Source organism: Lontra canadensis, unplaced genomic scaffold (assembly GCF_010015895.1).
Source record: "Lontra canadensis isolate GAN:19392208 unplaced genomic scaffold, GSC_riverotter_1.0 scaffold3, whole genome shotgun sequence".
In the NCBI taxonomy this organism is placed as follows: domain Eukaryota; kingdom Metazoa; phylum Chordata; class Mammalia; order Carnivora; family Mustelidae; genus Lontra; species Lontra canadensis.
Window position 1 is genome coordinate 39,951,492 of NW_022630997.1, and position 22,131 is coordinate 39,973,622.

The window sequence follows — 22,131 nt, forward strand, 5'->3', positions numbered from 1 at the left end:
AGCAATTCCTACACCAGGGGTATCTCACACTTTGCACTATTAATATTTTACAGCTGATAATTCTTTGTTATGAGGTGTCCTGTGCATCACAGAATGGTTAGCAGAATGCCTAGTCTATACCCACTAGCACACAGCTCATAGCATACACCTATCCCAAGAGTAAAAACTAAAAAGGTCTCCCCAGAAAAATGATTCCAGGAGGTCAAAACTGCCCTAGTTGAGAACCACTATTCTAGTCTATTTGGGAAAGGTCATGCCACAGAATCTTTGTGGGACATCTGTTTTCCAATAAAGAGGACTGAATTCACTAACACAAACTGTCATGCATGTATGCCTTTTTCCTCTTACTTCAGACCCATGATAAGGCTGAATATAGCAACGCCCTTCAACTCTAAGCCAAAATGAGGGTGCCCTTTACTGTAAGGTTAAAGTTAAATTCATCTCTGTACAGGTAAAAAGAAAACAGATCTCCTTTAAGTATTTCTCCATAATGTGAGTTTTGTTACATTCCTCACCCTTTCCCTTCTAGAGACCTTGAATCCTACCATAAAAGAGATTAGTCGAGAAAACAAAACTCCAGGAGAGGTCATTCAAAAATAGAAAATGCAATATGGGGTATTAACTCAAAGGTATTAGAGGAGCTGAAATAACAAGCAAGAGAAGAGAAGGCTACCCAGAGAATAGAGCTTCAGGAAGCTGCCACCATCTCTATACTGAAGGGTCAAAGGGAAGGTTACTGCAATCTGAGGGCCAAAGTGCCCTGACAGAAGCTGGACTCAGGGTGGCACAGTCAGTGGGGACTGGGACGTGGTGGAAAGAGGTTCCCACAGGACATGGAGCCGTAGAAGGGACCCAGCCACTGCCAGAAATGTCTATCTGAGGCAGAGAGACCAGGAAAGACATTGGCTTCTTCTCCCTTCTGCCCACCTGCAATCTCTTACTAGTGCCTTTCACTGGCTGAACCTGGTTTGACTCCAGTGGACAAGGGAGCCTGGGAAACAGTTTATGAGGATAAGCCCCTGTGACACATACAAAGCAGAGCAGGGTTTGAGAGCAGGTTTAAAAGCAAACAGAAAAATGACCAACGTAACTATCAAATTCAACTATATGGATACCTGAATGCAGTTTAGACTTGAGTCAGGAAGAGGAAATCAAATTGGATGAGTCTGAGAAATAAATTAGGCTGAGGGAAAAACTTCTCAAACAAACAAACCAAAACACTTTAAAAAGTTCTTTCCACGGGGCTCCTGGATGGCTTAGTGGGTTAAAGTCACTGCCTTCGGCTCAGGTCTTGATCCCAGGGTCCTGGGATCGAGCCCCTCTTTGGGCTCTCTGCTCAGCAGGGTGCCTGCTTCCCCCTCTCTCTCTCCCTGCCTCTCTGCCTACTTGTGATCTCTCTCTCTGTGTCAAATAAATAAACAAAAATCTTTTTTAAATAAATAAATAAAGTTCTTTCCACTTCCTCCTTCTCCTCCCCTCTCACACCAAGCTAAACCTGAGGGAGAAAAGTCTAGACTGGGCTTGCTATTGGATAACTCTTCTAAAACTGAGATAATGTCTAAGAAGATAATTGCTAAAAATGCTAGGCATATCTGTTACCTACTGCTGTAACAGAAGACCACAAACTTAGTGACCTAAAACAACAACCACTGTATTTGTTCATGATTTTTTTGGTCAGAAATTTGGGCAGGTCTCAGCTGGATGGTCCTTGTGTCTCACCTGAGATCATTTGTTACTACAGTCAGGTGGCAGATTAGCTGTAGCCTGGTTGACCCAAGGGGGTCTCCTCTTTCTGTTCTAGTTTATTCCAACCTCTAGTAAACAAACCAATCTGTGTGCATGGCCATCTCACGGTGTTCAGCAAGAGGGTAAGTCCCAAGGCACAGATACTTCCTATGTCTCTACTACACCATATTTGGTAATGCCCACTGATCAAAACAAATTTCAAGGTCAAGTTTAGATTTGAGGGGTGGATAGAGTAACTACCGTTGATGGGAGAGATAGTCACTCTGCCAAGGGGCATGAATATAGCGATAGGAAATAATGTGACCATTTTTAATTATCACACTAGGTGAGTGGATTTCCTAGCAAATGTTTTTCTAAAAAGAGTATTCCAGATTTATCCACACCTGAATATTTCAAAAGGATACATATTTGTTTTCGAAACAGTAAATGTTTTTGGTTGTCACAGAGGCACTCAACTCTAAAACAGTTCCCCAAACCCCTTTGACCAAACTCACTTCATAAGGGTTCATGGTTAATAGCCAACCATCTCATCCGAAGTTAAGGTTGTTGCCTCAAATTCAAATCCAAGTTCAGAGAAGTCTCAAGACTCCCTTATTTTTCTCTTTGCCTTAAAGGGAAATCCAGATTTCAGTACAGCATTACTAGGAAATCGAGTCCTCAAACCAGGAGTCAGAAACTGTGGTTTCATATTCTGAAAACAATCAACTACATAAGCCACTTGGGTAAGTCTCTTCTCTCCAAGTCACAATCTCCTGATTTGCGAAATCAGAAAGCTGAGGCAGGAGTGAGAGATAGAGGAGGAAAGAGGGTGAGGTGAATCAGTGAAGCAGGTTGGTGGAAAAAAGCACAGTTTGAGGGGTGTGGGAACCTGGAGGGTATTACCTGGTCACGGCAGTAAATTCATTGTTTTCCTCCCTAAAATATGTTGGCGCCTGATCTGACTGCCATCGTTCACAAGATCACCTCCGAGAACTCACCCGGCTCTGTTTGCTGCCTCTCGCGATCTGGTTCCCCATGTGCCTCAGTTGTACCCAACTTTGCATGGAGTTATCAAGACCCCCTGGTATTCAGCATGGGGGTAATTGCTTGCAATGCAAAAAAGACTGGAGCACAGACACTAGTCCCTTCTTTAAACCATCTTGTTTCAATCCCACACACCCCTTAAAGTGGGGTTGCAATTGACAAGGCTCTTGCTTTTACAAAAGAAATGCCATGCGGACTGACCCAGGCCCATAATTCTGTTGCACTCACTCCTATCGGTGCTTCTGGAAAAACTGCAGGACCTGACACTCCAAGATCCTATCACGGCCCATAGTTAGCTGTGGATTAGTGTAACTTTCCCTGGGCCCCTGGTTCCAAGCACTGCTTCCCCCAGGGGAAACATGTTCTCAAAATATCTGATTTCTACCCCCTTCATTTCAGAGGGAAATCTCAGGTTAGAACTCAAAAGAAAATAGGTTGTTTGGTCATAAATATGAGATTGGAGGAGTTGGAGAAGCCCAGCCTCTACTCCCAGCCTGTTCTGAGCTGGTAGCAAACTGCATCATTAGAAATGTATTCTTTGATATGATATAAGGCAATTTCCAAATGGGCCTTTGGAGTACCATTTCCTCCATAAAACCCACCAGGATCACCGTGAGGTGATCTTCTTTCTTACCAGTGAGCCTTAAGTGGGCCTTCAATTCTCTTGCTCGGTGAGTAATAATATAACCAGTGGAGCACAGAGGCTCAGCAGCCTGGATTGGAGTCCTGGCTCCATGACTGGAAATGAAATGCTGGGGGCCTTGGTCAAGTTTCTCAAGCTCTCTGTGCCTTTGCTTCCTCAGCTATAAAAAACCAACAGAAGTTTGTAGAAATGAACAAGTGACAAAGTACTTAGAGAGGTTCTCGCACGTGGTGTACAGTAACTGCTGTAGTGTTAGCAGCTGTCATCATGTCTCTATTATATTGCTGATAAAAGTGTTAACTTGTCTTATGTATCTCCTTTATGGTCCTTGTATTTATCTAATTAGATAATAAGTTCAAGAGCAAAGATGACAAATATTTTTCATATTTCTTCTTCCCCACTCTCCTCCACCCCCACTACCACTTCCCTTAGCCCAGTACCTGGTGTACAACACACACCCAGAGACACAGGCTGATAGATGGGGCCTCACCTCACGGTGTAAGGGTAGGATGCCATGAAGTTCAGGCTCCTAGAGAGACATGGGTTACTGAAGATGGTTCTTAATAGTTAGCAATTTGTTCAACTTACCAAGTATCTCCTTGCTTCAGGTTTATAAAGTCTAAAATGGGAATAAAGTTTTTGCCTCAGAAGATAGCTGTGATGATAGATGCTTCACGGTATAAGGCTCACATGGGCACTCAAAAAAATGCTTATTTCCTTCCCATTCCTTTCCCCTCTCACCATTAATGAATTGGTCAGTCAGTACCAGGAAACATGGAGAAGGCTGAGGAAAGCAGCCTCTAGCAGAAAAGGCAAAGTGATGGGATTCAACGTTCCAAAGGCAAATACCACTGACCTCATAAGAGGGGACCATCCCCATGAATGCTCCTGCCCACTGAACACCCAGGCAGTGGGTTCACAGTGCCATTTAGAGACGGTGATATTGTCATCAACCCAGGTTCCTCAAGAGAACGAGGGAGCGGAGGGTTTTCAGGGTTTCTAGGAAATCTCTAGTTCTCCCCTTGATGACTGCTAGGCTCTGGATGGAACATATAAGACAACACCCTACATTTTTCTCTAAAATTTTCTTCCCTTCTTGCCTTCCTGCAATTCTACTATCCTCAGGAATCATGCCAGACAAAAGATGTGGGCTAGATGGATCTACGACCTGAACTTATGGGGGCTGACTCGAGTTTTCATGGAACCACAGAACATTAGTGCTGACATGAGCTGCCCCAACAACCTCACCATAAAGATGAAGTCACAAAGAAGTTAAGCAGTTGGCCCAAGGTTATGCAGCTGATCAAGGACAGAAATGAAATGTAGACCTGTGCTCTTTTTAATTTCTCATCTTTCTGGTGCCTCAGAAGAGCACAGGCTTTTAAAAACATTTATTCAAGTAAGACATGCTCTAAATTCCAACAATGACTTCTCCAGCCTATATTGGGTGGGATATAATCAGTCATGACTTTCTAGATCTAAAATCAGTGAACTGAACCCATCCAGCCAAAACCATTTATATCAGCTTCTTTCTGCAGCTCAGAATATTATATGTGCTCCCGTGTGCTGTCTGTTCTGCAGCTCTGAAAATGTACCCTGAGACCTCCTCATGTGAAGGAAACAGACCCCAGCTGGCCAGCCCCACTGTGACTGCAATATGGACTTCAGCTGCTCCACTATAGGGTTGTGTTTAGTGAACTGCATTTTTAAAAAATGTTAATATCTACATGGCTCTCACCCAACAGCCTTAAGAATACCAGCTGTACCGTGCTTTCGCCTCTACTTTGACAGCCTTAAGAACAGCTCCCGAAGAATAGAACATTCTTCAGGGGAGGGCTGTTGGTTTTGCAGATATTTTAGGAGGAGGAGAAGATGAAAGAGATTTCATGTTGAAATGTCATATATGGAAAGGGATGGGACAGGACAGAAGAAGAAATCTGGTATGCTTTCAATGCCTTTCATGTACCAAGCACTGGGTTGGGCCAGTACTCATGCCTTTGCATTTGGTCCTCACAACGCTGAGATAAGCAGAATAACCACAGTTTTATAGATGAGAAAACTGAGGCTTAGAAAGATTAAGAGACTTGCCCAAAGCCAAACAAGGAATTTGCTGCATAGCTGGTATAGTAGTTTGCAATGGCTGTTGGCTGTTATAACAAATTATCATAAACTTGGTGTTTTAAAACAACAGAAATATATTCTCTCACAGTTCTGTAGGGCAGAAGTCTGAAATCAAGGTGTTGGTAGGGCTGTGCTCCCCTCCAGAGGCTCTAGAGAAGAACCCTTCCTTGCATCTCCTAACTTCCAGTGGTGCCAGGTATCCCTTGGCTTGTGTTGCCTAACTCTGTATTCCCACAGACTTCTCTTCTCCATCCATCTCTCCTCTGAGTGTCTCTTAGAAGGATACTTCTTACTGGATTTCAGGCCCACATGGTTAATTGAGGATTATCTCATTTTCAGATCCTTACTTGTTTCTGCAAAGACCCTTTTTACAATTAAGTTCACATTCATAGTTTCCGTGGGTCAGCCTCTTTTGGGGAGGAGACCTACCACTCAACCCACTACAGCTGGGTTTGTACCTCCAGCCTATCTTACTTATAGCTCATTTTCTCACCACACTGTCAGGTTATTCCCTTTCTTTTTCTCTCTATGTTTTCTCAAGGATGGCTTTGGCCAAGATAAAGATCCCAAGGTAGCCACAGACATAGTACAGAGCGAACACAGCCCTTTCATGGCCCAGAGTTATCCAGAACATTAGTGACAATGCTGAAACTTAAGACCCTCTCAATCCTGCTATTGTTCTGAGAACCAAGAGGGAGAACTGACTTCTGAGAGATACCTTGCCATTGCCTCTAAACATCAAAACAGCTGACTCCTTCCAAAAGTTCAGCCCTCCTTTTGCAGGAGTAAAAGAGCTATCAGGTGTCAACTTAACCTATAGCCACCTCCTAATAAGTTTAAGATAAAAGGCCAATACTTTCAAATAAGATTCAGACATAATGTAATAGCATTTGTTACCAAGCCCCATCTAATTATATCAGTCAATCTTTTATTACCAGACCCACAAGTGCAAAGAACTCTATTATAATCTCTCTTTATAACCATCTCCTCACTATCTGACTCCTCCGACTCTGCAATAAATTAATCATCTGCTTGCAATCATAAGTAAACATCAACTCAATTAAGAATTGATAAATAAACAGCTACTCTAAGGCTTGTTTTGATATGGCAGAGTATCACTAGGCACCTGCCAGGCCAAAGCTTGCCTGGAGTTTTGAAACGTAGATGGCTCTCTAAGACTGTGTTTCTTCTGCTGCTATTTACAGAAGATGCTCTGGCTGTTGTCTTCTCCCCACCTGTGTATACAGGTGGAGAACTATTCCCTTGTCCTCTCTGGATCTAAATGTCGAAGAATTGTTCATTTATCCTTACTCTGCACTACACAGTATCACATATCTGAAAGAAAACCAGTAGGAAGGCAGTGTAATGCAAGAAGTGTGAACTCTGCTATATCCAATAGTAAAGTAGAAGGAACCCTTTCATATGTAAAGAGGCATGACTTCATACTGAGTAGTTACAGAACTGTTAGGAGTTAAATTTTGTCCCTCCAAAAAGATATATTGAAGTCCTAAACTCCAGTACCTCAGATTGTGAATTCATTTAGAAAGAGGTTCATTGTAGATGTAATTAATTTAGATGAGGTTATGGTGGAGTAGGGTGAACCCTTAATCCAGTAAGACTGGTGTCTCTCTATAAGATGATGTGAAACCACAGAGGGAATACAATGTGGAGAGACACACAGGGAGAAGACAATGATGTAGTGACAGAAGCAGAGATTATAAGATGCATCTACAGGGAAGTAAAACCAAGAATTTCTAGCCATCCCCAAAAATCAAGAAGAGGCAAAGAAGGATTCCACGAAGAGTCACAGAGGAAATGTGGCCCTACTGACATTGAATTCACACTTCTGGCCTCTAGAAGTGTAAGAGATCAAATTCCTATTGTTGTAAGCCATGCACTTTGTGGCTTGCTACATAGGAAGCCAATACAGTGGTTGATTACAATAAGAATAATCAAGCTACCATTTTTGAGCATTGTTATACAGCAGGCAATGTATCAAGCATTTCAAAAGCATTAAGCACATGGAATTACCACAATCATCTTATGAAGTTGTAACTGAACCCACATTCATTCAGTTTCCAAGTTAAAACTCCTATTCTCACTTTACAAATGAGGAAACAAGGTGCATGCTAACAGCCCCAAAGTCACAGTGCAGATGAGTGGCAAGCCTCTTCAAGTACTGGGGGTACTCACTTTGTTTCCCAAAACAACACACTCTAATATAAGGTGTGCACTGCCTATGACCCCAACACTGTCATGACCCTGATGAGGACAGGGTCATGGCAGTGTTATTCACCAGCTCACCCTCCCCCACAGCTGTGCTGCCCACAGCCCAAGGGCTCCTCTGCCACAGGTACAGAGGATGAAGAAAAGCCAGGGACCGCAGGGCTCACCTAGCATTCCACTTCCACTTCCACGGACACCCTTCACATTTATGTTTCTTAGTTTCAGCTCTCACATGAGATATATTTAAACCAACTTTCTGCTGCTAGAAGAAAAGTTTTAATATCATTGCTATATAGAGGAGTTCTTCTCTACCAAAGAATTCCAGGTAGTATCTGCAAAAGAGATGACAGAATTAGAAAATTACCATTCTGGAACCAGCAATGAAATAAGGGACCTAGTTTACCATCATAAGCATATTCTATCACTAGGTGACAGGTTGGTTGGGAACTTTATAAAAAAATCACCATCTGAATCTACTAATTAGATATTAATTATGTGTCTGCTGAACATGATGTAATAGGAAGCATACATCACCACATTCAAAAAAATGAACTTGGATCTAAGCACACTCCTGACTTACACCAGATTAAAGGAAGTATACAGCACAGAAGAACAGGGTGAATGACACAACAAGGAAGCAACTAGCCAAAATCAGAAAGTGGCTCTTTCCCAAGGACAAATGACCATATTCCTCCAAAAGATTCAATGTGTAATGACAGAGAGAGAGAGAGAGAGAGAGAGAGAATGGAAAAGAAAAGAAAAGGAACTATGACAGAATAAAAGAGGTGAAAGAGATATCGCAACCAAATGAAATGTATGGACTTTGTTTGGATCCTGATTCAAACAAACGCAATGCAAAAGGACATTTCTGAGACAACTGGGGAAATTAAAATATGGTCTGGGTATTAGAAAATGCTATGGAATTATTATTTTTTTCTTTATTTCTTTTCTTTTTTTATTTTATTTTACTTTTTCAGTGTTCCACCCAACATGGGTCTTGAACTCACCACCCTGAGATCAAGAGTTGCATGCTCTACTGACTAAGCCAGCCAGGTGCACCATTAATTTTTTTTTAATTTTATTTATTTTTTCTTTAGCTGAGATAATGGCATGGTGAAAATCTGTTAGAGAAGCTTAGTGAAGTGTGTAGGACACTATGACCTATTATCTGAGCTAAGATTAGGAGGAGGGAGAAAAAAATCATGGCTTCTCCCCTGAAACTCAAGTAAGCAGCTGCTTTGTTGAAAGCTGGGTGCTCCAAATAATGCAAAGTGACTGTCTAGGGAGCAAACCACACACCCCTTTCCTCAGAATATATAGTTTTAGGAACCGTTTAGAGTTGCCTAAAAATTCTGTGTCAGCAAAATAAGGTGTGCTGGAGGAAAACTTGTCTCTGGACGCCCCTGAAGAATTAGCTTAATTGGGGGATCTTACCCTTCCTCTGCCATAATACCTGTGTGCTCAATTCATGACCAAGGCTACCACAAATGTTATTACCAAATCAATAAAGAAAACATCTATGCCCATGTTTCTTTGTTTGTGATATGTGGGGCCCTTTGGCAGTGTCCTTCCTGCCAACTGCAAGAGTGGTGTTGCCACCATACATACTTCTTACTGGAATGTGTGATCAAATGAAATAACTTCTGGAAAATGCTTAGAATATCATGCCTTCAATAAATGTTAGCCATGATCATCTTCATCATGATTACTTTTATTACACTGTTGGCATTGTACATTCTTGCCATTGAACATTTTCCATGTGTTCCTTTTGTGCTAGCTATATTTGTCCAGTTGGGAGAGTTAAAACAGTAAGCCCAAGGGTAAGGATATCCTTACGTATTTCTCTCTACCCTCCACTCTTCCTTCCTCCATGTCTACTTGGGAGGGACAGTGTTATGTACCTAACAGTTTTGCAATAAACAGCTATTTAAAAGCATCTGGGTAAGGAAGACTGGTGGTGATTATCCCTTCAATATAAGGGTTATGGGATCTGGGAACAAAAATCGGCAGTAGAAGGAACAGAACTGAGTGAAATTTCTGGCTCTGTTGCTTAGTGAGTGGACAGGTTGGTGCTTACTAAATATTTTTGAGCTTCAGTTTCCTAATAGGTAAGTGGGGACCCAAGGAACCTGCCTCAAAAGGCTGAGAGTACACAGATGGCATTCTACCTTGGCTGCTGGCTCACCATGAGCACCTCTCTTCCTCTCCAAAATGAGGAGACCCTCATCTAGGCCTCTCTATTAACTGTAAGAGGATATACAAAGTTCATGCATAGGAAAGATTTTGCTATGAACTGAATGTGTGTATCCCCTCCCCCAAATGTCAAAGTCTGAACCCCAGTGGGATGGTATTTGGAGGAGGGGCACTTGAGAGGGGATTGGGACATGAAGGTGAAGCCCTCATGCATGGGATTCATGTTCTTATAAGAGAAGACTAGAGAGCTTGTTTCTCTCTCTGTTGTGTGAGGAAACCAGGGAAGAGGTCTTCATGCTGGAACCCTGATCTTGGGCTGTCAGCCTCCAGAGCTGAGAGAAAGAAATCTGTCATTCAAGCCACTCAGTCTATGGTATCTTGTTATAGCCTGAACTAACAAAAACATATGCATAATAAAAATAAATTTATTTATTTATTTATTTATTTATCTATCTATTTTAAGATTTTGAGAGAGAGAGACAGAGATAGTGAGCAAGGAGGAGAGGGAGAAGCAAGCACCCTGTGAGCAGGGACCGGGATGCAGGGAACTGATGCCAGGACCGTGGTATCATGACCTGAGCCAAAGGCAGACACTTAACTGACAGAGCCACCCAGGCGCCCGATAAATGTGCATTCTTGTTCCCCTAACTAACAAGTTCTCAAATTTTAGTTGGTATCACAGAGCATCTCCCTGGGTCCCCAGTGACTGCAGTCCCCCAAGGCCTGCACTCTCTGGTCTCTACCCAGCACTGCCTACTGGCACCAGTCACTCATCTAGGCCCAAGAAGAAGGCAGGAATTGCCAACAGATGACTGAAGGGTTAAGGCAATTGTCTGGTGCTCCCACTTGGAAATCCACAATTTTGCAAAGACAAAAAGAAGGATCTAGGGCTCTAAGAGAATGTCAGCAAAAGCTACCAAAGTCCTAGGAGAAAGGGGGGTGGGGGATCAACAAAACACAATTTTAAGTTTCCTTAAATTCCTAAGTGTAATCCACAAGCTGTGATCTACATCTTATCACTAACTACTGATAATCTTGGGTGATTCATCCTGTTCTCTGGACCTCAGTTTCCTCCCATGTAAAATCAAAAGTGTAAAGTGTTCTTAAACGTGAGCCTTGCACACCTCTAGAACTCAGGGGTCTGAGAACTTTGATGAGAAAGAAATAAAATTGTTATATATAAAAATGTGTACTTATATATGTACTTCTATAATACATAACCTATATAAAAATATAAAGGGATATTTTTATTTTCCCTAACTTCTAAGGGCCATTTAATATTTTCTTTGATTATAAATGTAGGCAACAAAATCTCATCAATAAAAATTAGATATATTCAAGTCACATGATTGCAGAAATCTGAAATACTGTTTACATTCACCACTACTTTGTAATTACGGTGGATGTTAGACCTACTTTTAGAGCTCTGTAATTTGTGTTAAGAAGCACATAAAGTACAAGTCATGAACTTGATTTTTAAATTTTTTGGCAATAGTATTTCAATATACTTAATTTGCCTTTTAATCATATATTTGGTTTAGTGCATTTGAAAATCATTAGCCTGAGAAGGGGTCCATGGGTTTGACCAAACTCTCAGAGGCGTCCAGGCACCAAAAAAGTTAAGGAGCCTGGGGGATTCCAAGAGTCCTTCTAACTAGGACTTCACAGCTGGTTATTCACAATCCACACTGCTGGTATCTGTTCTGTTCTCTGGCTTCAACCTAGTTCATCTGCTGGGTAAGCCTGCAGTCTCTGGAACCTACTTCCTAGGTTCCAACCAGCTTCTGTCCTTGACTGGCTGTGTGACTTTGAGCAGTTTACTTGGCTTCTCTGAGCCTAAGTATCTTCTTTTTAAAAGTGGAACTCATTCCACCAACTTCTCTGGAGTTGTTGTAAGAGGTTAGTAATGTACTTAAAAGAAGAAACAAACAAACAAACAAACAAAAACAACAAAAAAACAAAAAATGGTGCAGCACTCAGTAAAGTATTACTGATGTTACTCTTGTTAGATTTGTATCATGGAAGGGTAGCTGAATTTGTCATCCCAAAGTCTGCCTCTTTGGCCCAAGGATTATTTTAGGCTAGTTTTACAAAAACTCCAGACACAGGAGAAGTGCTGAAAGTCAAGTAAAAAGTTCCCATTTGTAAGGAACATTTTTTTTTTTTTCCAGCCAGGCATGAGTTTATTGGCTTCTGGCCTCACGCTCCTGCTTGATGAAGTTGATTAGCCCATTGGTAGAAGAGTCATGAGAGGTCCCTGGGCTACTGCCGTCAAGCTCGGGCTCGATTTTCTTGGCCAGCTGCTTTCCTAGCTCCACCCCCCCACTGGTCAAAGCTGTTGATGTCCCAGATGATACCCTGAACGAAGATCTTGTGTTCGTATATGGCAATCAAAACTCCCAGAATGAATGGCGTGAGCTTGGTGAACACAATGGAGTTGGTTGGGCGATTTCCTTCAAAGACCTTGTGTGGCAACAGCTTCTCCAAGGCCTCTGGACTCTTCCCTGCGGCCAGCAGCTCCTTCCGGGCCTCCTCTGTCAACTTCCCCTTCATCAGGGCCTCTGTCTGGGCCAAAAAGTTGGCCAAGAGGATCTTGTGGCGCAAACCCTTCCTTATCGGGTGCTGGGTCTAGACTGGGATGAGGAAGTCACAAGGTATCATCTTGGTGCCTTGGTGGATGAACTGGTAGAAGGCATGCTGGCCATTGGTCCCTGGCTCCCCCAACAAAAGGGCGCCCGTTTGGTGATCCACGCGAGTGCCAGACTTGGTGATGTACTTCCTGTTGGACTCCATGTTGCCCTGCTGGAAATAGGCCGCGAAGCGGTGCAGATACCGGTCATAGGGCAGCATGGCCTGCGTCTTGCACCCAAAGCAGTTGACGTACCAGATGCCCAGCATGGCCAGGATGAGAGGGGTGTTCTTCTCCAGGGGCGTCATATGGAAGTGCTGGTCCATCCAGTGAGCCCCTGAAAGCAGATGCTCGAAGTTGACAAATCCCACATGCAGTGCAATGGAGAGTCCAATGGCTGACCACAGCGAGTAGCATCCTCCTACCCAATCCCAGAATTTGAACATGTTTTGAGGGCCAATCCCAAACTCCTTCACTTTGGACGTGTTGGTAGACAGGGCAACAAAGTGCTTCACAACTGCAGAAGGGTCCTTGGCCGACGGGAGAAACCACTCCTTCGCTGTCTCTGCATTCGTAGTGGTCTCCTGGGTGGTAAAGGTCTTGGAGGCAATGAAGAACAGGGACGACTCAGGATTCAGGGTGGCCAGAGTTTTGGTGATGTGGGTCCCGTCGATGTTGGAGACAAACCAAACCCAGGGACGTCCCGAAGAGTACGGCTTAAGGGCTTCGGTCACCCTGAGGGGTCCCAGGTCAGAGCCACCAATGCCGATGTTAATGACGTCCGTGATGGGCTTGCCCGAGTACCCCTTCCATTCACCACTGCGGCCGCGCTGACAGAAAGACTTCATCTTCTCCAGGACCCTGTGGACCTCTGGCATCACATCCTTGCCATCCACCAGAATGGGTGTGTTTGACCGGTTTTGCAAGGCCACGTGCAGCACTGCCCGTTCCTCCGTGAAGTTGATCTTCTCGCCACTGAACATGTGATCCCGGGCAGCCTCCATGCCTCTGGACTTGGCCAGGTCCACCAGCATCTGCATCACAGTGTCGGTCACAAGATTCTTTGAGTAATCCACCAGAATATGCCCAAGGCTGGTGTTCAGGTTCAAGCTGAAGTGGCTGAAGCGTTCCTTGTCCCCTCTGAAAAGGCGGCGCAAGTTGAGGTCAGAGCCGTGCTCGCGGTACCATTTCTGCAGCTTCTGGAACTGCGGATTCTGGGTGAGTGCAGCCATAGCGACAGCAGTGGGGTGCACCGGCTTGGACGAGCTCGGAGGAGGAAGAGGGGGCGGCTGGCGCCAGGAACATTTATATTTTTAAAGGAAATCTCCAAGTGTAAGGATGTACCAGGAAGAGGCAGATGATTCAATCTCTAGAAACTTTTATCAATGGGGAAGCCAGGTCTTAAATCTGCATAACAACCCTACCCTCGTTTGCTGTGCTTTTCCTAGTTATCTCCCACAACCTCCAGCATCTTTTTTATCTTTAGCTGAAAATGGTATTTAAGGTGGAGTTAGTCTTCCCAAGTATCTTTCCAGGTATCATGTGTTCAGGAGGTATACATGTTACTAAACTTTTGTCTTTCGCCTCTTAATCTGTTTTTATTTTTGTTCTTTTTTTTTTTTTGCCTTTTTTTTTTGTTTGTTTGTTTGTTTCTTCTCTTATTATGAAGGTGTCTCAACCAAAACCTAGAAGGGGAACTTAGAGGAAAAATTATTTTTCCTCCCCCATAATACCTTGGTGTGTGGTTATTACAAACCACATCGCTTAAAGGGGCAAATGTCCCCCAAACCGAATCAACTATTACTCAGACCTGTTGAAAAATGCATTCAATATTTCAAAGCACAAAGAAGAGATACAGCAATAGAATAATGGAAATAATTAGAAATCACTGGGTTTCACCTCAGTTCACTCTGAACTGTTATGGAGGTAATCGCCAAGAATGTGAGACTTGAAAGAAGGCCACACTGAGTTCATTTTTCTAGAATTCCTTTTAGAATCCTCTTTGCTCTGGGATCGTATATGCTTTCTCCTCACTTAATTTCCCCCCTGCAGTTTGTATATAAAAACTGCTAAGTCCTAATCTCAACCTAACAGTGTGTGAGATTTTGGGGATATGCCCTTAATGTAAATAATCCCATCTCTCCCAACAAACTGTTTCTGTCATAAGGCTATTTGTGATAACTACGGCGACCACTTAGAGACTTCTGTTCTCCATTAGAGGGATGATATCTTGGCCAGCAAGGATGGATTTATTACTTTGCATAAACTTCTGTAGCTTAAAAGGAGCAGTAGTAAAGTTAGTTCAAGGCCCTTTAGGACTTCTTTTGTTCTGCGAAGTTGGGGAGGAAAAACATCCGTGAGGTATGAAAAGGCTGTTTGTTTACAATCAGTACGCAGATCCTCGCCTTTTTCATAAAAGGAAAGGAAACCAGCGGGAGAATTACAATACCCAGCACCTCCCTGGGTCTCTCTGTATTCTCCACACTTGCGTATTAAGCAGCTAGGCAGCTGTCGAACAAGTACTATCAACAAAGCAATCTTCTAGCCCTTTGATTCAGGCCATTCATATCTTCTGCCCTGAAATAAAATGACTTTCACAATTAAAACGCCAAAATCAATGCAGTATCTATTGTCATGTCTGCAGGAGAAAAGCTTTAATTACAGCCATAGTTAGATAACACAATCATTACACCTCCTTAATCTCAAATATAAAACCAGCACCCTCTGAGTACTTTGCCACCCTTTCTTTGATTTTTTTTTCCTTTTTTTTTTTTTTTCCTTTCTTTTTTTTCTTCCCCCAACGTGAATAGCTTTTTATCTAAGCACTTCAATTTGCATGCCTTTGCTCGGAGGCAGCTCCCCATGATATGTTAATTGCAGATTGCTTTAAGTACTAAAAGATTAACATAAAACCCTTTGCAAACAAGCTAATAGTTTATGATAATTTTTGCATGGCCTTTGTCTGTCTATCACTGGATTGCCTCTAGCTGTAATTTTATAAAGAAGCTGTAAAATATCATTTAAACAAGTTCATTTACACATAATTATTACCAGAATCACATTATTCAATTTAGATACTCCAGCCTATTAACAATCCATGAACTAAAATGTAATTAAACTATTTTCCTTTTATGAACCTATTCATTACAATGTGTGGGAGATGGATCTCTCAGTTTCACTGCAAATTTCAGCACTTTGTTGTTGAAATTGACAAGTCTGGCACCCATTATGTGCTTTTAATTATATTAAAAGTATTGCAAGACAGCTTAGATAAAGAATATATTTAGAAAAGAATGCCTGGAAATGCCAAGATGGTGTCATCCCCAAATATATATTTATTTTACTGATGCATCTTTTTTTCTGCCCTCTTAACAGTGAAAAATAAAATCACGCTGGTTGTTTTAATTGAGATTTTCATAGCTTCTCTTAGTAATTTTTCTAATTTAAACCAAGGATAAATATCTCATCTAATTAATTGTGTTTACTCATTTTTCCAGATTTCTATCTACTTTTTTTTAAAAAACTGTAGCTGGATTTATAACCAAATAAGTATAGTCTCTCAGAATTTACATACAGACATACAATTACCTCACATATGAAGGATGCCATATTTAGGACTTGATTAAAAAATTGTTGAACAGCTTAATTTCTGATACAAGCTTTAATCTGTGTGGGAGCAACAACATTAACGGAAAACACTTCATCTGTTTTGAAAGGGGTAAGTTCTCTGCTTCTGCTCAGTATCACTTGATTTCTGAGGTGACTCAAACTCTTTCAGTTAGTGCGGACTCAGAACAAGCTTGAAACTGGGAGTTGTAAGACTGGCCACTGATGGACATCTAAGTCTAATTGATGACACAGGGCATCCCAGTTTGGGTATTACTAGAGCAGCTATCAAAGAGTCCTGTCTGAACACCCCACCTCCACCCTAATGACATACTTAGTATGTAACTGTCCAAAGCTTTCTTTTCCATTGCCCCATCTCCATCCTCCTTATTCAACACCTCCCTCCAGATAAAATCTGGGTTGTATTTACCTTCATATATTAAATCATGACCAGCATTTTCCATAAAGAACCTTTTGTCCTCAGTGACTAAACTGAAGTACTGGTAGCCTGCACCAATCACTCATTATCACTGCATATTCTTATGCAGGTAGCTATGTGCTTTGTGGTTGATTATCTCTTGTCCTCTCAACTACTTGGTGAGTTTCTCTTTTCAAGCCTCTACATTCCTCTTATGGCCTGATGGTATCTTATACGTGGCCAATATTTAACCAAAATACTATAAATGTTGATTAGATATTAAAGTCGACCATTTTCTCTATTAGCCATTATTGGCTCATACTATGGAAGACTGTAAGATGTACTCAGTAATTCCTTGCCCAGCACCCTACTTTAGCCACTCCTCCTCAGGGATCTCAAAGAAGAAATTCAGATGATTACAAGGAGAGTTTATAAGTTGGCCAAGAACTTCTTGAGAAACAAAATCACCCTAAGACTTTCTGGGCCTTCAGCAATTCACTAATGCCCACTCTGCCTTTCAGAGACTGAAGATCTGGAATGGAAGTAATATCCCTACCTTTTTTTTTTTTTTTGAGATTTTATTTATTTATTTGAGAGAGAGAGAGAGAGAAAGAGAGAGTATGGGAGTTGGGAGCAGAAGGAGAAGCAGACTTCACTGAGCAGGGCTAGATTCTAGGACCCCTGAATCATGACCTGAGCTGAAGACAGATGCTTAACCAACTGAGCCACCCCGGCATCCAGTAATACTCCTAATTAAGGAAAAATAACCATTGGTACAATACGCCCCTGTTTGGGTGGCCACTTGTCAGTCACTCTGGAGAAATAGGGGGAGGGGAAGAAAACCCAGAAATAACGTACTTCACTCGAAGATTCTTGCATAAGAATAGATTTAGAGTGATTATTAAAATCATTAAATAGATAAAGAAATCAAAAAGTTCTATGGCCAAAGGGGTTCTGTATATATATATTTTTAAGTTTATTTATTTATTTGAGAGAGTGAGCACACCAGCAAAGGCAAGAGGGAGAGGGAGAGGTAGAAGCAGGCTCCCCACTGAGCAGGGAGCCCAATGAGGGGATTGATCTCAGGACCCTGGGATCATGACCTGAGCCAAAAACAGTGGCTCAACTAGCTGAGCCAACCAGGTGCCCCGACTGACTTCTATTGAACTCTTCTATGGAAGAGTTGACTGTTAAAAACAAGACAATAGGCTTCAAATGAAGTCACTTATGCTAAGCCCCATGTCACAAATGAGCCTTAACTTATAATTTCGGCTCTCCCAAAAATGGATTCTTACACTAGCAATCAGGCATCATCTGATCAATGTTAGTTAGGTAGTCTTTCTGACAGACTCTTGCCATCCCCTAAAGGAAAATATCCTTGCAATATTAAACCCCTTGTTTGGCTTAGTATTACTGCCTTGTTTCTGCTCCCTTCAACTGCAAAGTTTTCCATTTTGTACAGATCCTCAGAGCTTCTCTCTATCTGCTAGATTGAATGCTGAGTAATTCATGAATTCATGAATTTAATGAAGCCAATAAGATCTTTAAAATTTATTCAGTGAAATTTCATTTTTTTAATATCACTGATATATATTTACTGAGCACTCATTGCATAACTGAGTCCAAGGGGAATGCAGTAAACAAGGTCACATAACCCACAAACAGCTACCCTAAATTCCTTTTTGCCATTCACATCTCACCAACTTTGATGGAACATAAACAACTTCCGCCTACCTAAATGAATCCAGGCAGAGGCCTGGGGGAGCCACACCACCCTGTGACTCAGACATCAGGAAGAGGCAATGTGACAGGTTTCCTATAGTTTTTTTCCCCATCTGTGTATGTATTTCTCTTATCTTGAACCTCACAACCTTGTTTTACTGTACATTAATGTTTGGCACAGTGCCTAGCACATAGAGACAACACAATAAATGTGTTAAAAGTTAAGTTAATTGGTAGATACCTAATGAACGAGCTGGTACTTTATACCATGGTAGAGTCTTCGAAACCAGGTATTTCAAATGCTGGTGCATTTTAAAGAAATAGAGATTTAAGTTTAAGGATTAAGTTAAAAAGTACCCAAAACTGGGGCACCTGGGCGGCTCAGTGGGTTAAAGCCTCTGCCTTCGGCTCAGGTCATCATCCCAGGGTCCCAGGATCGAGTTCCACATCAGGGTCTCTGCTCAGCAGGGAGTCTTCTTCTCCCTCTCTTTCTGCCTGCCTCTCTGACAACTTTGTCAAATAAATAAATAAAATCTTAAAAAAAAATTACCCAAAACTTGGAAATAAGAGAATTGGGGTGGGGGGTATCTAAGAAGGGCACAATCACAATACCCTTTCAATGGCAAAATGTTGGTGTGGTAGGACAGGTCCTCGCAAGAATTATTTAATTCTTAAAGAGATCATTTATTTCTTAAGGAGTTTATACTTATGTTTGACTTCATTCCTCACTGCTTGATTACAGCCCAGAAACAGTGAAGTCACATGTTAAACTGTAGGTTTTTGTCCAGTAAAAAAGAAGAAGAAGAAGAAGAAGAAGAAGCTGCTGCTAAAGAAGAAGAAGGGGAAGGAGAAAAGAAAAAGAAGAAGAAGAAAAACAAAAGAAAAGGTTCCCAGATTTTATGATTTAGTTGCTCTAAAAGACATTGGTAGAGAGAGTCAATTATCATATGGTTTCACTTATTTGTGGAGCATAACAAATAACATGGAGGATAAGGGGAGATGGAGAGGAGAAGAGAGTTGAGGCAAATTGGAAGGGGAGGTGAACCATGAGAGACTATGGACTCTGAAAAACAATCTGAGGGTTTTGAAGGGACAGGGGGTGGGAGGTTGGGGGAAGCAGGTGGTGGGTATTAGAGAGGGCACGGATTGCATGGAGCACTGGGTGTGGTGCAAAAACAATGAATACTGTTACGCTGAAAAGAAATAAAAAATTTTAAAAAATGGCTTAGACCGTAACATTCTAAAAATTTAGAGATTTTCCAAAGTCACCTTCCTTATTATGTCCAATAAAACGATAAACCAAAAGTACGATTACTATAAAAATCTTAGGATTTAAAAATACAAACCCTGAATTAAAGAAAAAATATAAAATATCACAAATTATCTAGATAAACAAACAACAGAAGATTAGCTTGCATTATGGCTTATATGACATTAGCCATTACTTTATTTGGAGAAAATTATTATTATTATTATTATTAAAGAAAGTCTCATAATAAATATACACTATTTAGCTTGAGAAAGTAGGAAAAGCATGGTAACCACATACTATAAGAATGAAGCTACTGACATTTAATGTTATAAAAGATAAAATTAAAGAAATAGGAAAGTATATTGTCAAAAAATATACCTCAAAATATGGGCCTTTAGAAAAGGCAAATGGAAATATGAAAATATAAATACATATAGGAATTAGAAAAGTACATTTGACAGTACCATAGACACTGAAAAAATAAGCAATTTATAAGAGAACATTACTTGTATTTTTTTCTGAGGACCATATTTTATTGATAACTGTTTTTTTGCTTATTTTAATCATCTGGGCATATTTGTTTTAGCACTGTTCAGCAAACCCTCGACCCCCATCTCGGTTGGTACTTCATTTAGTTCTGACACATTTCTTCATAATACTAAGGTACTCTCATTGTGTTACACTACTTTCATCTTTAAAAAAGTACTGCTTTTTATTTTTTATTTTTATTTTTTAAAGATTTTATTTATTTATTTGGCAGAGAGAGAGATCAAAATTAGGCAGAGAGGCAGGCAGAGAGAGAGATGGGGGGAGGCAGGCTCCCTGCTGAGCAGAGAGCTCAATTCAGGACTTGATCCCAGGACCCTGAGATCATGACCTGAGCCAAAGGCAGGGGCTTAACCCACTGAGCTACCCAGGCACCCTAAAAGACTGTTATAACTCATTGTTTCTGCTACTTAAGGTAAACCCCACATTTTCTTTAAAACAGAGAAATATGGTCATGAATTTTAATAAATTTAATAAATTTAATACTTCTGTTCTGCAAGACACATGTCAAAAAATAAATAAATAAAAGACATTGGTTAGTTTTGTATCTAATTGTAGCAATCTTGGCCTAACGTCCTTTTTTTTTTTAAGTGCCTATAAATACCCAGTTCCTCAAAAGGACCCAGCATTATAATATTACTAGTACCCTCATTAGTGACTTAAGTATATTAATAATATAAAATAATGTACACATTAACATAGTATTTGTGTGAACCAGATTTTTTAATATTTTGAAAATTATACTTGATAATATCATAGGACAGCCCTCAGCACTGCCAAGGGGGTCTCTATACTGTACAGGCCACATCTTCTAAACTCTGACTTACATATACATAAGGGATCCTAGGGGACAGACACATAAAAGAACAGAATAGTTGGCAGGTAGCTGATCCCCCTTACCATTACCACCAAATCTTCAAGGTCTGGCAGGCAGAAGCATGACCCTAAGGTCAAGGAATGGATCAAGAAGAAAGAAAATTCTGTTGTGGGGAAAGCTAGAGTAGAGAGTGGATCTGTGAACACAGGAAAGGCTGAAGGGATGTAGATGGTGGTGGAAGGGGCCTCAGGGGACACTGACTTGATATTTATGCTTCGAGAGAAATTCATTCCTCAACCTCATAAGAAATTATTAGACTAAATAATTCTTAAGGTCTAGGATTATCAAATATCCTCATGGTTACATGATTTCCATTTTTCTCAAAAGACTCAACTTCTACTTTCCCTGTGCCCTTGGATCCTTGACAAAGGGCTTTCTTACCTGGTTCCTCCCAACATTGCTGGTATGAACCACTTTGAATCTGGTTTTTACCTGTTCCCAGGAGCTGCATAGTTTCTGTTGTCTCTTTGGCCAGGACTGACTGCCATGGGACACACCGTGCCTCCCTCCACCATCACACTGGCAGCTCCCAAGGGCCTATGTCTCACACCAACTCTCAAAGAAAGGAACTCTCTTGTTACCAGTGCCAGAACAATACTTCTACAACAGCTAGTGGGTTTCCCTGCTGCTTCATTTTTGTTTTGTTTTGTTTTTTTGCACTATGTCCCATAGTTCTCCTCACCTATAATTCTCAGACCCCAGGGCAGGCCATCTGAGCACCCTCACAGTCCCTGTAGGTCTGGAACCCACCCGGATGATCAAAGAAGAGACCTCGATTGTACATTTCACTTCTAAAATTTCTGGTGTACTTGCCTGGCTCAGAAACGTACTGCCTCTTGGATATCTGTAAGTTGTAGGCAGCTAACTACATTCCCCTTCATGCCTGGGGGAGAGTTTCAACCTCAAACAACTTTATTTAAACAATTTCTTACTTAACATGTTTTTCTCAGTGCTTCAAATCCAATCACTCCCTGCATCGCAGGGAAGAACTGCTACAGGACAAAAAGAACAACACAACCTGTTTTTATTTTAATATCTTCCGGGTCTCTCGGCACTGCCATCATTTGGGCTGTCAGCCCTTCACAGCCCGAGGTGGCTTCCGGCTCTCTGCAGACAGTCTGCCTCCCCA

General features: G+C 41.4%; 2 protein-coding genes across 2 annotated transcripts in view; both read right to left on the reverse strand.

Moving 5' to 3' along the window:
- Positions 1-22,131, reverse strand: part of LRMDA (leucine rich melanocyte differentiation associated) — a 1,038,240-nt gene that overhangs the window by 276,192 nt on the left and 739,917 nt on the right. The window lies entirely within an intron of this gene.
- LOC116856137 (glucose-6-phosphate isomerase-like) lies at positions 12,107-13,839 on the reverse strand. Its single transcript, XM_032839417.1, is given in 2 exon segments — positions 12,107-12,273; positions 12,275-13,839. Coding segments are annotated over 2 exon segments (1,677 nt in total). The 5' UTR covers positions 13,814-13,839; the 3' UTR covers positions 12,107-12,135.